At 38.7% G+C, this 15597-nt stretch overlaps 1 protein-coding gene across 2 annotated transcripts; it reads right to left on the bottom strand.

Moving 5' to 3' along the window:
* Positions 1–4046: 4046 nt before the first annotated feature.
* Positions 4047–14899, bottom strand: LOC105928552 (NEDD8-activating enzyme E1 catalytic subunit). 2 transcript variants are annotated; one of them, XM_036131732.1, is made up of 18 exons: positions 14766–14899; positions 14622–14660; positions 12820–12943; positions 12658–12738; positions 12466–12548; positions 10822–10902; positions 10677–10720; positions 10521–10585; positions 10227–10382; positions 7115–7217; positions 6917–7027; positions 6748–6801; positions 5166–5202; positions 5001–5082; positions 4814–4914; positions 4658–4721; positions 4528–4582; positions 4047–4446 (listed from the first exon to the last, which is right to left on the bottom strand). In XM_036131732.1, the coding sequence occupies exons 1-18, from the start codon at positions 14783–14785 to the stop codon at positions 4358–4360; spliced, it is 1389 nt and encodes a 462-aa protein (XP_035987625.1). In that variant the 5' UTR covers positions 14786–14899; the 3' UTR covers positions 4047–4357. The 2 variants fall into 2 exon arrangements, with proteins under 2 accessions (XP_035987625.1, XP_035987626.1); XM_036131733.1 differs by having other exon boundaries at positions 14598–14660; positions 14766–14870.
* Positions 14900–15597: the final 698 nt, after the last annotated feature.

Below are 15597 nucleotides of genomic sequence, written 5' to 3'. Positions count from 1 at the left end.
AGCCAGAAGCTGGTGACCCTATTCTTTTTTTTTTTTTTTTTTTTTTTTTTTTTTTTTGGAAATTAGAACAAAAAGTTGCAAAATAACATAAATAAAGTTACATTTTTATAAGAACTCTTCTCACGCCTTTTCACGCATCACAATAAGGAATGCTTAGCATCTTGGTATCGGTTTCACAAATAAGGAAATATTAAATCTTTCTAGCACATCAGCACCAAATCATCTCTAAACCCACAAGAGGTGTCTCGCAATCCCGACCCCCGCCTCAGGAACCCCTGATCTAAAGCAAAAGCCCCTGATTTTACAGCCAACAACTCCATAGAGAGACGTGTATTTCTTTTTAAAGAAAACCTGTTTAGGACCTTTAATTCTAAAAAGTCTTGTAAATAGAAATGTGCAGCCAAGTAAAGAAAAGTACTTTTCAAAAATAAAATTTATATCACAAATTCAATTCTAATTGGGAAACTATACAGATTCAGTACATACAGAATTATACATTTTAAGTGTTATTTTTCATATATATGGCTTTCAACAATTGAAAACCCAAAAGCAATTTGAATGCTACATGAGTAAAATTAAACTGAACAAATAAAAAATTATTTATAAACGTGAGTTATGTTTCTATACAACCACGGAAAATACGACTGTAAATGTTACAGTTGTCCAAGTTAATTGCTTAATAAGCTTCTTTTTAATGTGCTGTATCCAAGCCTATTAATGGAATGTTTAGTGGAAGGAAATGTGCTTGCAATGCTGCATTTATTCCAACATGCCCTAACATAACATTTCTTTATTTTTTTTATAATCTTGTGTGATATTTTTAATTTCTTGAGAAACTATATCTTGTTTTTCATGAGGTGTATGCTATAATAAAGAAAGTAACTTAGACAAATGTTTGAAAATAGTAATTCTCTATGAGTATGAAAGTATAATTTGAGCTTCAATGTGGAATTCAAATTACAGAAATAAAAAAAACTGTTTAGGTCAAATGTTATTATACAGACATGCACAATCTCATTATTCACAATGATTTCACATTTTGTGAAAAAAATAAATAATAACATACCAAATTTGTAAGTGTAAGATGTGTAGAAACGTTAAGTGTCATATGGTGGGGTCCTAAAGATGTTTTTGCTTTAATTGAGCTTCCCTCCAAGTGAGGCAGGCCTTTGACCAGGAGCTTTAATGAGCCCCGCTGGGTGTGTGGAGTGGTCTGAGCAGGGCTGATGCTTACTTCTCTGTCCTCGAGAGCTTTGGTTGCCACTGGACACTTGCTGGATGCTGAGGTTTATTACACAGAGCAAAATAAACCCCCAGAGGAATTGTGTCAATTTGATCATCTTTATCTTACCTGCACAGGAAAACAGAGATTCATGCAGACTTCGTGAAACATGCCAAATCTATGTGTCAAACAAGTGAATCAAAACTATGTGCATAAAGCTGTGATTCCCCAGGAAAAAATAAATGTCTGCCAAACCATTAAGCCTAGATGCAAGAAAGGTATTTCTGGACAACAACAGAAAGCCTGATCGGGGAGCAATATTTGGAGCAGACAAAACCCAGACTTAAAAAGTCATATGTGAGTCACATTTTCCTCTCAGCTGTGTACATCTCTGTAAGCAAAGCTAACATGGAATCTAAACTTGCACTCCAGATGAGTCACACATAAAACTGGGACGCAAGTTTAATGCTAAGCAAAATGAAGCTGACAAATGACATGAAGTAACAGACTGCGAGTTTCCTTGTGGCAGTTTTAAGACTCCAACTTTTATATATATATATATATATATATATATATATATATATATATATATATATATATATATATATATATATATATATATCAGCATTTCAATGTGAGGGTATTAACAACAGCATATGTTTTATCTGTTTTTCCCATTGGGAGACAAAAATACATTTGTGCTAGATGAAGTAGTTGGTAATCCTGTGTCATTAAGGCTACTCCACTTTTTATAAACACTATGTACGTACTGTGCTGAAGTATCTAGCTTCTAGCAGTGCTCAGAATTAATGTTCTCCACTTACTTGAGCCTTGTGTCTTACTTATGTGCATGATAAGGCTTTGGAGGAGTCCCCATCAGTCAGTCTTTGTAAACATCAAGAGCACGGTTCAGGAGGAAAACAAGGTTGCATTAAATACCAATCTTCACTTTTTGAAGTGTTATCCCTCAAAGTTGAAAAAAATAAAATGAAACAAAATCAAATCAATAAATAATCACAGGAGTTCCCGCCTTGTGCTGAACAAAGAGCAGCAGAGAGATTTAAAAAGTCAGCTCAGGAGAGAAAAAAATGCACTCTCACAGATCCACTCCTGTCCCAGGAGTCACACTGGAGATACCATTTAGACAGGAAGCAATGCAAGAGAGATGCTTGTTCGTGACAGAACCAGACAAGCCTGTCAGTTCCATCCGAGAGGAAAATTAAAACTTAATCAAGATAGAAACCATCTGTCTTCTGGACAATAAGCGGCCACTTTCATTAGTGCCTTAAGAAGCTTAAAGGACGTGTTGACATGCACACTGATCATGGAGAATAACCCTTTTTTTATTCAACCTTCTCTTTAAAAGATAACTATGTGCTTTGTTTATTTTTTTTTAAAATTTCAAATTAGGTTAACTTATGTTGTGTTAAATAGGCATACACTATAACATAAAACTAAATTAATAAAATCAGGCAAGGAAGAAAAAGAATTAGGCAAATTTCTTTATAAAAAATAATAAAGAATAATGAAAAATTAAGTTCAACAGGAACTATGAGATGTATTTTTCTGGGGGAAAATTGGCTTTCTACTAACATATCACTGCCTTACTACTATGAGAAATCTGATTAAATTGGAAGGGTGATAATCTCTGTGGACTGGTAGAGAAAGAGTGAATATCCTTACTTGAAATAATGCCTTAAAGAAGCGTGCTGATGGCCATCAAATAATAATAATAATAAAAAAGTATAACCTTAAACATTATAGTCTTTATGTTATAGTGTTTTTTCCTTTATGTGTTGTGCAGGCTGTGAAAAAAAGGGGCCAGAGGGTTAGATCAGTAGCGTTGTACTTGTACCAAGAATGAACCCAACGAAAGAAATATATAGAAAATGACTGAGAAAAATATTTAATTGAATAAAAAATGTGAAACCAAGTTTTCTGACATTCATTCTGCTGTCAGAAGTGCTGTATGTTCCTACTCCTTTCTAACTTGCAAATCCTGATTGCAAAAAAGTTCTAAAAACTGATAATTAGTGAGAAATAAATCATTCAACTCTTCTTCCAGACCTTCATACAGGTAGGTAGGTAAAATTGCAGCAGATTTCTTAAATGTGCCTCATTAAAGGCTTTGTCAGCTAATGTGCTTGAATAGTCAGCATCTTATTAGAGGAACCCTGTAGTGTTTTAACGCCCTTATGACCCAGATTAAATACAGGCTAACTGGATTCATTTCTATGGCTGCAAAATACAAAAACTATTTTATTTTGGTTATTATCGACCATTAAAAAGTGACCTCCGTTACAATCGTCGCCTAAACTGACCGCTATTCCATCAATTACATGAATTTATATTTCCATTTGCTGAACTGTCAATGAACTGGCACATATCTGGTTGTAAATATGACAGCACATAGAGGTCGGTCTGTTTAAAAGCCATTCAAGCCAAGACAGATTTTTTTTGATCATTAAATGGCAAGATGAAAATACCTACCAGTCCCAACTTGCTCATATCTAGTGTAATCATTTAAAAAAAATGTAGAACTACAACTGTGACCCTAAGACTATCTAGATAGTATGGTCTGGGTGGAGTCAATTTGGTGTTAAATTTAAACAGAATAACTTTTTATCTCCCATTACTGCCATTCAGTTAGTGCTAATTTTGATTATAGTAATGAGTAATTTGTTCCCTTTTCCTTCCTCTTTTCATTGCTAATAAATGTGACTGTCTGTGTTTGCCACTGTCACACCAGAATTTCCCCATTGCGGGACAATAAAGGAATGCTTATCTTATCTTAACAAAAAAATAGCTATAAAAAACACCAAAACAATTTGTAATGATAAAACTTTATTAGGTTAAAGTTTACATACATAATTATTCTCCAATGATAGGAAACTGGATACAATATGAATCTGCACAGGGCAAATAAAGAAGTAAACGATGTAACAAAAACAATGTTATTTGACTCAATGTTCTGACACAACACAACATGATGTCTCACAAGTGAGACCTTACTCGCCTTATTTACATCCTAATGTCAAATGTGCAACTGCGAGAGCAAAAAGATGAAAAATAGGCCGCAATTATCGAACGTCCAAGCTTTTCAGATGCGTCAGTGCGGTTTAATCTGTCATTTGTTCAAGCGGTGAAATTGAGCTTGAACAGAACCGTCTGGGGAGTGGTGACATCTGCAACAGCTATTTCCTGACCGTCTGACAAGCCCAGCTCTGCATTGGAGCAAAATAAAACATGCTGCAGTTACACTTTTAATGACAAAAATGTGAGGGGGAAGGAAAAAAATGACATACCTTTTAAAGTTTTGCAGAGGTTTGGCCTTGTACGCTCTTCAATGGATTTTACGGACTGCATTAGGAATATAAAATTTGTTTTAGCTCAAGGCAAGAGTGTAGGGCGGGAATTTAAATGTTAGATAATTACCTGCAGATACAAAGTCTTATTCTTTCCTTCAAGCGTTGTGGTGATGGCAGGTGATTTCATTTGTCTGGAAAGTAAAAAAATAAACGATAAAGTGTTAAAGTCAGAGTGTCTTTTTTAAAATCTGGGATATTGTCGTGTTTTGTGCTGAGGACTCACAATGAGGCCGTCTCAGTCAGGTACTCTAAAACCTCCTGTAATTTGGCAGAAGGAGGGAACTGGAGATCCTGAGGTACCTGGCTACAAGCTGTGCAATTTTCCTGTCAAAGAAAGATGATTTAGAATACTGATTATTCTTTCCATGAAAACTGCAAGCACAAGTCCATAGTTGGTAAAAAGCACAAACCTTTCTCTCTGCTTCAAAGGTGTAGGTGTATAGTCCATCCACATCATTAAAGACCAGGTAGTTATTCAAGGGAATATATGCACTGTGGAGACAAAGCTGACGTTAATTGATGCTCGCATCAGAAAAAAAAAAGAAACTGGAACGAAATGTGTTTCAGTTACAAACCTTGTAGCGATTTTAAAGACTTCTGTTGCACAGGCAGCTGTGAAGAGCAAAAGGAAAAATTTGTTAAGATGTGTGTGAACTTTTGTATTTAAAAAAAAAAAAGTGCTTGGACTGCGAAGTAATAACACGATTTTCCTTTCCCTCAATAAAATAACGATGCAATAAATAAGTAGTAGCTTTACCGCTGCATTAGACCTGTTTAACTTAAAGTTTCACTTATTAGTTTAGTAGAAACAGTATAAACAACTCAATTTAAAGTGAGCGCTGAAGAAAAAGTAAACCACATTTCAATGCTAAGGTCGTATGTTGGTCATAATATCATGTGTGCTCCGTAAGCCGTCTCAGTATTCTGCAAATACAACATCTGGTGGATAATAATAGCTGTTTAGTAAGTCAGAATGTCAAAAAAAAAGTTTGCAAAAACCGCAACGGAACATTGTGTTTTTCTGAGAAAAACTTTAAAAAAAGTTTATAGATGTTCTCTAACTTAAAAAAAAAAAAAACAATTCACATTTACAGGCATAACTTATAATTACAAAAACATTAATATAAAAAGAAGATTCTCAGTCATCCAGGTCAGGATCATTCCAAAAAAAAAAAGTTAAAAAACAAAAACAACTGAACTTTTTTCCGAAGTTTGAAGACGTTTTGCTTCCCATCCAGAAAGCTTTCTCAATTCAAATGTCTGCAGTCATGTGAAGTTCAGTGTGGAGTACTGAACTCCACATGACTCCACACATTTGAATTGATAAAGCTTTCTGTTTTTTGTTTTTTAACCTTTTTTTGATATGATTAATATATTTTAAGAAAATCAGCTGCCAGACAGTATAATCCTGATACATTATAGTCCATTCTGCACAGACGCCACTGTAGGAAGAGAGCAAATCTGTAAATCTGAGAAGTAAACAGTATCAAAGCTGTAAAACGGATCTGGTAGGATTTTATTTTCAATGAAAGTACGACGCTCTGACACCAGGGACGGGATTTTTTTAGAAGTAGAAGTCTCAAGTCAGCGCTTTAACACCGCTGCATTGCTGCTCGACAGTGATGTAACAATTTAAGCAGAGAAGGAATCATAAGATTTGAGCTACAGACCATCCTCATTTGGAGTAACCAAATTCACAAGGCAAAAAGGTTATCCCAGGGAAATAATGAAAACCCAGAGAAAATGTACAAAACGGGGTCAAAAGGTCATTTGGAGATTTAACACCTGTGAGCCTCTCTATAATCAGTCAGATAAACAAACCTGTGAAGACTGGAATACAGAAGAAATAAATGTTCCCTAATGAGGAAGAAATTCTGTTTCTCCGTCTCTGTGCCAACAGAGCTGAATTTGAAGAGGGCCTAAACAGCATCTAATTGTAGTGTGCAGACCATACGTTCCTAAGGCAGCGATGATTAAAACCAAAACAACAGCAACCTGACAACAAAAGAACAAGCTGTTCTGTTGCTAAATGGCCCGGCACGCACCAATTTAGACTGGACTGCATGGTGTTGCTTTTCATAAAAAGGCTGAGCAGATTCACCAATGGTATCCCCAGCACTGGCACGCATAATGGCTTCAAAAACTCAAGTTTCATACCAGCGATGACAGCATTAGTTGATGCCACAGCGGGAATGATCCTCTTCACAACTCCTGCAACACAAGAGCCATCTGTGAGCTTAATTCAATCAGCTCTGTCAGAAATAAGAAGAGGTGAGGTGACAAATTAGCGCTGAAAGAATTAAAGTCTTCCAATTCACAGCCTCACCCTGCGTGAGTCGGTACGTCACTCCTGTGATGCTAAACTCCGCTGCTCTTTCTTGGGATCTCTCAAACACCCACCGGATGTGGTCTGGATTGTCCCCGTCTAAACTCGCGTCTAGTTGAGGAGAAACATTTATTCTAAGACATTTTCATAATGTTAGATACATATGAATCGTAAACATGGAAGAGTATGTTGGCAAACCTCCAAAGGGCTTTTCTTTGGGCCACTGTAAGATTCTGGCGTATTCAATGCAGTGTTCTGGCAGCCTGGGCATTGATGCAATGGTGCACATGGGAAAATTTATCTGTGGATTGAAAAGAATTGAAGGGTAAACATATTTCCTTTGGGGAAATTGGTTTTCACATGCTCTCGTCTTTTCTGAAATACTTTCATCCTGTTCCATTTTGTTGTGTTTACAACGTTTCCTCCGTCTGATGTTGCATTTGCTGCTCTTTAGGGTCTATCTCAAAGCCATTAAAGCTAAATTCTTTCAACTTTATTTTGCCAAAAAACTCCAGCAGACCACTTCCCTTCGCTTCACGTTAGATCATTCTGTTCAGTCTGAAGGTTATGACATTTTTAACCTTGTGGTTCAAATATTTCGTTTTAATTTTATTATAATTAAAAGCTGTCCCTGATGGAAAATGGAAAGTGGGCACCTGTGTATGGCAGATTCATAATTTGTAAAATATAATCTGAACAGCAAGTAAGTTCTGTAAGAGCTACTTTTTTTTTATTAATTTTTTTGCTGCAGGCATTATTCTCTTCATTTATAGGTTCCCCCATGGTAAAAAATGTTTGTTTATTGTATAAGAAAAAAACCTCACACTGAAAAACATTTCAGAAAACTAATTCCAATTCCCACTCGTATTTAATTGGACTTGATTTATTCAGTGGAAAGAGAAAAAAAAACAAAAAAAACTCGTGTTGAAAAATAGTAATTTGCGACAAAATGCCCAGGGCTGCAATGGCAACACTAAGAAATCCAATAAAATAAATGTAACAAAGACAGTTTTTCCAATTATATTCACTTTTTAATTTGATCAATAAATGGAAACTTTTCTTTACTTGAAATATTTTCATTGTGAGTGTTTTTGTCAACAAAGCAAAGCTGCTGGAACAAAGTCAAGAGTTTTTATGTAAAAATAAAATAATTCAGAGGCAGTAAACATACTAGAAATGACTTCTTGAGAAACACACAAATATGTTACCAGATATTAGAGCTGCACAATATATCGAATCACACCCGCCATCCTAACATCAGTCTGTGTAATATGACCATAGCAAAGGGCTGCTTAGACACTGTTACTTGCTTGCATGTCATTATTAATGTGCTACGTGTTTACACTTTGCTTCTCTGTAAAATATTCAGCTAGCTAAATGGACTAATTGTGCTGTAATGCCCACACCAGACGTATTTCTTTAGTGGCTGACATGTTAAAGCTAATAAGGATAGGCGGTGGTAAAAAAACAAGTGGGCCAAAGCTGAGGGTTAATTGTAATGAACACCATTATCTCAATTTTCACCATTAGTATCCCAATTAAATAGTTCTCTGAAATAGTAAAATGCCACCAGGTATAGCGTATCTTACTACGTACAAGAAAGCAAATACGTGTCTTTTGTTTGGGCTTAATAGCTGTCAAGCTGGACGTAGCACTATAAACATGTAGTCCAAAACATTTTTCCCTTATGGGTACAATAAAGTATAATCTATCCATCTGTAACCCACCCTGAAGGTGGGGAGGTAACATGCCACCGTGAAACTGATCACGTCACAATTCAGCAGACGGATCGCTGAGAGTTGAACAAAATTTATAAATCTGTCAGTCTGAATCCGAATAAATGTCTGCTGTGTGTGTGTGTGTGTGTGTGTGTATATATATATAATAATTATTTTTATTTGAATGTTTTATTCTATTTTTATTAACCTAAAATCTGTAGTCTAAGCAAAGATGAACTCTGTATTTTTAAACAAGTTCTGAAGAGTTATAGCTGTTTTTATTTCTTTTTATATTTGTATTGTTCACTGTAAAATTCTCATCGTTGTGTTTTTAGGCAGACAATTTTAAGATCTGTCCAGGGACAACGGATGGAAAATAGCCTTTTGGCTAATTCTGGTGCATTTGCAGGAATGCTAATTAATGTGCACTGTCCCTGTCAAATAAATAAATAAAATAATAAAAAACGAACTGCTAACTGGTCTGAGATGATAATAGCACCTTTCTAGCCATACAGACCAGACTATAGCCACGTTCACCCAGTCACACACATTCACACAAATCGGTGGGCATCTTGGGGTTAAGTGCCTAGCCCAGAGGCACATCAACATGTGGCAGGGGAAAGCTGGAATCGAACCCACAACCGTCTGATTGCAAGACAACTACTCTACTGAGCCACACACTGTATGATACAACTGTAGAACAACTGTATGGTATTAAAGAAGAAGGTACCGTGTATAGGTGGGTGACGATGCTGCACCAACATGGCTTGGGGTCACCAAGTCTCCACGGTAACTTGTTGTTTGGGACTTATACCAGAATAAGTCCCACCATTAAAAACGTAAACATGAATCGTTTTTGAAATCCCAGGTGGCTCCAGTAGAAACCAGGGATACGTCAACGGACGGATCCATCATGCTGCAGGATTGTTTCCCTCCCCAAGGCTGTGCAACCCTTGTTAGAATGCACTGCGTTATACTAGACCAGAATATTTTAGATAAAAACCTGGTGGTCCCTGCCAGAAAACTAAAAACTGGTTCATCACTGCAAACATAAAACTCCTTTATCTCAACACTGCAAAAGCAGAACTAAAAATAAGTAAAATTTTCTTGAAATGAGTGTATTTGTCCTTGATTTGAGCAGGTAAATAAGACTATTTGCCAATGGAATGAGATTTTTCCACTTAAAATATGAACAATTCATCTCCATCATCTTATTTCAAGTGCAGGATGTCTAATTATCTTATTCTAGGGGTACAAATACTCATTCCATTGGCAAATAGTCTTATTTACTGGCTCAAATTGAGGACAAATAGACTAACTTTAAGAACATTTTACTTGTTTTTAGATCCGTTTTTGCAGTGAACTTCTTTCCTCACCAAATACCTGTACCCAAACATATGGCTGGGCCACATTTTCCAGTGAGATTACACTGCCGTGATGTGTAATGAGTGTATCTTAAAAGCTTTTAACACATCTCTACTTGGGCTTCCCATCATTTCAGAGAGTGCTGTATCAGTTTCTCAGACGATATCAATAGGCTTTCAAAAGTATAAAAATTTATAAAGTGAACCTAGAGGATAAATGGGTGCTACCTGGGGAGGGTAGAGCTCCAGTGTGCAATCAATGCACGCGGTCATGCCGGGCAGGATGACGCGAGCGTTTCCTTTAAAGCCCTCTGTCCCTCCGTCGATGAGGGGGATAATCGAGCTGGGATCCAGAACGCCATCTTCGTAGCTCAGGAGGGATATCTAGAGAGGCCAAGCCATCCCAGGTTATCTCAAAAACAAAGTTAGCTAAATCTCTTCACAAAAACATCAGGCAATACTAGATCAGAGAAAGAAAAAAAACAAAATCATATTTTAATTTTTCTTTCATTCAATTCATACCAGCATCCCATTTATCCAGCGCCGAGCGACAATGGAGTCTAGTCCACAGACAATGATGTGAAACTCTGCAAAGATGAATAGTTCCTGATGAGCTTCACTCATCTATGCACTTAAGTGACTAGCTCTGCTAAGATTTTGAGACGCGGATCCACTTACGCCTGTAGAAAGAATCATCGAAGTCTTGAATCTTTTTAAAGTGACTGGATGCTATCGCTAAGGAAAACAAAAAAGCCAGAGTACTACAAGATCTACCAGATAAACACAAGCCGTTTATATTTTTAGGATGAAGAGGGAAGGATACGGGACAACTTTGCATCCTGAGATCCGGCTGTTGATAAAATCAGCGGCCACATCTGCCTTTGGTCTTCCAACATCTTTGGCCCTGCACCAAACATTAATATGTTATTTATGCCACATGTGGCTGGCTGTATATACCAGGCTTTATGTGGAGGAGGTGGGTGGGGGGATGGATGCAATAAAGTCTGCAAATATTTCCCATAGTTTTTCTTTTAAAATACTGATCCAGATGTGAGGAACACCTAATCAAAATTTTTTTCCGGACTGTTGAGGAACCCTGACAACGCAGCAAAGTGTTCATGATGAAGTAGATTATTTTATCAGCAAACTTAAAGGAGTCATCACCTGGAATTCTGACTTTTTCGTGTTAAAACTTGTGTGTTGGTGTTGGGCCTCAGTTAAAACCTTTCAGAAAATCAGGAGTGTGAAAGTGACTTGTTTTTTCTGTATGGGCTCTTTGTACAAACCATAAGAACACAAGAGCTGCAGTGTCTGTGTGTCTGTGCATGTGTGTGACAGAGACAGACAGTCACGGCAGCGCCAACAATGCCGGAAAATGGTGGTAAAGACTAACCTGACAACAGCCAGCTGCATGTATCGCTCCGCCTAGCTCCACTCACATACATCTGGGACACCGCTCCTTGAAAGTGATTTCCCCAACCAAATTTTTGGTCTGGCCAATCAGGACGCAGGGCGGGTGTTTCATGGATGTGACGTAGTGGAGAAGCCACCGTGAGATTCCAACAACAATGGCGGCTCGCATCGAGGAAGCAAGCGTTAGCATTGATGCTGCTATTTCTTCCGTGTTGTCCAATCTACCTAATATTGTTTCATTAAAAGAACATCAGAGAACGGCTCGGGCGGTCGGCCCGGGATCGACTCCAACCCGCGGCGCCTGTCTTCCCCCCTCTTCTTAGCTTCGGTGTGACCACTACAGTGTTTCCCGCAGGAATTTGCTTCTGCGAGGCGGACCGGCTCGCGGAGCGGGGGGAGGGGTTTGGGACGACACGTTTTCCGCGGCCGCCTCGCCAAGATAGCGCTGCGGGAAACCCTGCACTACAGCCGCAAACACATAAAAAAAAAAAAAAAAAGTTTTTTTTTTTCCGCGTCTGTCTCATCAGCGTCACGGGTTAGCTTCGGTGTGACTGGTTGAAATAGCACGTCGATAAAGATGACAGACAAGTGGCTTATCCAATCATATGCAAGGAGTTTTGATAAGGCCCAGCCTTCAGTAAAGGCAATTCCTATGGAGAGGTCCCAGATGTATGTGAGTGGAGCTAGGCGGAGCGATACATGCAGCTGGCTGTTGTCAGGTTAGGTAAAGACACCATGGCGCATGAACGCACAGGCAAGTCAATTTCTCGCGCGTACCCTCACGAGAAATAAAAAGGGGTATGCAAAGGGTCAGAATGAGCTCGATTAAAAACATTTCTCTCCCAAAAATGACTGAACGTTATTTTAAAGGCATTTTCAGCAGGATACTATATATGAAATACCACGGTATGACTCCTTTACGAGAACACAGAGGCATTGGACGTATTTTGCAGTAAATCTCCTTTGATTAAATTGCTCTCACAAACCATTTCAGCTGCTGTTGCCAATCACTTCAACTGCAAGGGCTTTTTTTAAATAGAGAGTTAAAACCAACCTGAAAAGAAACTGCCTGTTGAGATTTGACACGTCAATGGTATCCATGTCAACCACATGAATGAGGCGAAACCCGGACAGGGCCTGAAACGAGAACGCTTTTATATAATCATCCACCTTCGAACAGTCCAGCGAATGTGGTTGATGACTTTAAGGTATGCCATTACAGGAATGATTGAAGGCGTTCGCTTACCAGATTTTTCAGAAGTTCACACCCAAGTCCTCCTGCACCGATGACCAGAATCTTGCACGTCTCCAACAAAAACTGCAGAGACTGAGCCGACAAAACATGTTCGAACCAGACTTCATCTGAACACACAGTCATGAGCGGCGTGCACATTTTCATCGCCGTCACCTCAGTGCTTGGCTCGAAGTCAGGATGTGTGAAGGGGCCCGGCCTCTCCAAAAACTTCTTCACATGATTCCAGCGACCATCCCAGTCGCAACCGCTATCCCTGTGTCCACCGTCGACGGCCATTCTGGACGCAAAACACACAAAAGACAACAATCTCTTAATCCTTAAAAGGGCGAATAACTTCAGGGGTAAGTGGGCTGGAGGCGGGATACAACCTCGACTAGTTGCACCTCCATCACAGGGCAACACACACACACACACACAACCATGCATGCACATACCTAACATTCACCTTAACATGCATCGTTTTCAGCTGCACAAGCACCTGAAGAAGACCAATGCATGCACAGCGACGACATGCAAACTATACACAACTACGTACGCTGCAAGGCAAAAGTGCACTCAACTGTGCAGTCCTTCTTTTAACGTTTTTTTTTTTTTTTTTAAATACAAACATGTGAATAGGATGCCTTAGAACTCAAATCTGCTGTGCAGCACTGAGAAGGACCCTGAGACGTAGCATACATGGCTGTAAATCCTTAGAAAAACGCTCACACTTTTACAGTTGCGCTCAAAAGTTGAGAGAATGAGAGAAATCTTGTCTTAAAAAAAAATACACTTTACATCTTTGCATTTATTGGTAAAAGTTTACACTGAGCGGGCAATGATTAGATAAGATAGGCTTTACGAGGGCTGATCAGACAAAATCATTATTTTTTTTAAGTTTTTGAATGTTTTTATTCAATCAAAATCACAACATGAAACTGAAACTTTTCAACGCTGTGAAAACTTGCTGATCGGGGCAGGGCAGCCGATTTCACTTTGACATTCTGGTGGGAACTGAGGAGCAGTACCTGCTTTAAAAGAGAGTGGTGCCTCAAATCATTCTGGAGGCACCACACAGGCCATGATGTTGCAACTAGTAGGATAGCAAGAAGATCAAAAGAATATGAAACAGTTATGAACCTAAATGACAACTGATACAATGCTGGAAGCCCTAGAAAGTGCAAGAACCACCAAGGGAATCATCTAAAGCAGGGGTCTTCTACTCTGGCCTTCGAGGTCTGGTCTCCTGGTCCAACATACTTGAATTAAGTGGCTAAATTATCTCCTCAGTCTGCAGTCAGGTTCTCCAGAGTCTGGCTGATGACCCGTTTCTTTGACTCAGCTGTGTTGAAGCAGAGACACATATAAAATTTGCAGGACACCAGACCCCTGATCTAAAGTAAACTCAGCTAAGGAATCAGGATGCCACCAGTGCAGAGCTTGCTTGGTAACGGCACCACACAGGGATGGACAAGTTTGGACGAGAAGATTGCACTCTAGTATGCCACAGGAATCCCATTAAAAAAGATCTATCTGAAGCAGTAAAGTTTGCAAAGACAGAAACCAGATTTCTAGATTACTGTAAGGATGTGCTTTGAGCAACAACTGTTTGAATAGCATGCTGTAATTGCAGTTTAGGCATGTGAGCAAATTCATTAGAATATTGACCTTAGGGTTTGTAATCGTACTTTATTGGGAAAATCAACAATGCATGCTCATAACCTGCTTACAGATAACAAGTATTGTGCACTGTGCAGATTTGCCTTTCTCAGAAGATGACAGCTCATCATCTTACTGCGTAATATTTCCCCTCTGGGTAAAGGGCTTGTTAGCTCTAGCAGCTAACAAGCTTGCTGAAGCCGCTGCTCCTTGCCAACATGTATATTTTTCATGTCTGCTGGCCCAGCAGTCGCTGCTCGCAGTGCAACGCAAACCTGCCGCCAGTCAGAGACCTTTATTTAGCATTCGTCACTAACTTCTCAGTCAGGTCCTCTAATCGCCTTCTTTTCTTCTCCCTGGAAAAAAAGGACAGTAAAACAGGCTTGGTTTGAGAGAACCTGTCTGGGTTATATTGACGGTAAAATATATATATATATTTATTTAGGGCTTCTGAGACTTACGGCTCCTCGGCATCCGCCATACTTTCACGGTCCCATGTCCTCGATTCAAGCTAGCCCGTGTTCAGGGAAGTCAAAGCTGCGCAGCGACCTGCCGCTCTCGCGTTAACACCGAATGAGGTGACCATCCGCTACAGTGACGCCAGGGGGCGCTGTTGCTTTTTGTACTTGATTTACTATCAAAACGCCATTGACATAGTAAAAAACTGGACAAAAAAAAAAAAAAAAAAAAAAAAACATGGTAACATATTCTGATTTATTTAAATACATTTTTATTATTGTTAGGCAGCAGTTAAGCATTCGACTGGAGCAAATGCTGCCCTGTGTGGTCCAATCCAGCAGATGCTGATTAAAAAAAGATTTAAAAACATGGCGCTATGCACCAGGGTGGGAAGAAAACATGCGAATAATGACATTGTGATGCATCGGGGGATGTTCTGCCATCCACCGTACAATCCATTGTTCAGTATTTGTATCCAAAAAGATTTAATCGGTGATTGATGTTTAGTTGCACATTTTTACATGAGACAATTGAAACCAATATAACGGCAATTTTCTAATGACGATTTTATTTAAGGGGGATAAAAGCCACACACACACACACACACACACACACACACACACACCACACCTTCGTAAATTCACAAAATAAATATGACTAACCCCTTTGTTCGGGTTACACTTTTTTCTCATTTTTGTCAGAAAGGTGATCTATTAGGTTATAAATATGCATGAAATAATTGAAATAATTTTTGCGTTTCCTTGGCTGACCTAGATGCCATTTCCACTCATAAACGTTTGTTTCCACTCCCTTGGTGTCATCTCTAACGCATAC

The sequence above is a fragment of the Fundulus heteroclitus genome, unplaced genomic scaffold, assembly GCF_011125445.2.
Source record: "Fundulus heteroclitus isolate FHET01 unplaced genomic scaffold, MU-UCD_Fhet_4.1 scaffold_454, whole genome shotgun sequence".
NCBI classification, from domain to species: Eukaryota; Metazoa; Chordata; class Actinopteri; order Cyprinodontiformes; family Fundulidae; genus Fundulus; species Fundulus heteroclitus.
Note: the sequence above shows the minus strand (reverse complement) of the source record. Positions and strands in the feature narration are given on the sequence as shown.

Excerpts from the sequence above, each read along its gene's own strand:
- LOC105928552 (XM_036131732.1), bottom strand. The coding sequence starts at position 14,785 with ATGGCGGATGCCGAGGAGCC. Across the intron at positions 12,549-12,657 it reads GTGAACTTCTGAAAAATCTG|GCCCTGTCCGGGTTTCGCCT; the intron begins GTAAGCGAACGC and ends TTCTCGTTTCAG. Across the intron at positions 7,218-10,226 it reads TGGAGCTCTACCCTCCCCAG|ATAAATTTTCCCATGTGCAC; the intron begins GTAGCACCCATT and ends TTCAATCCACAG.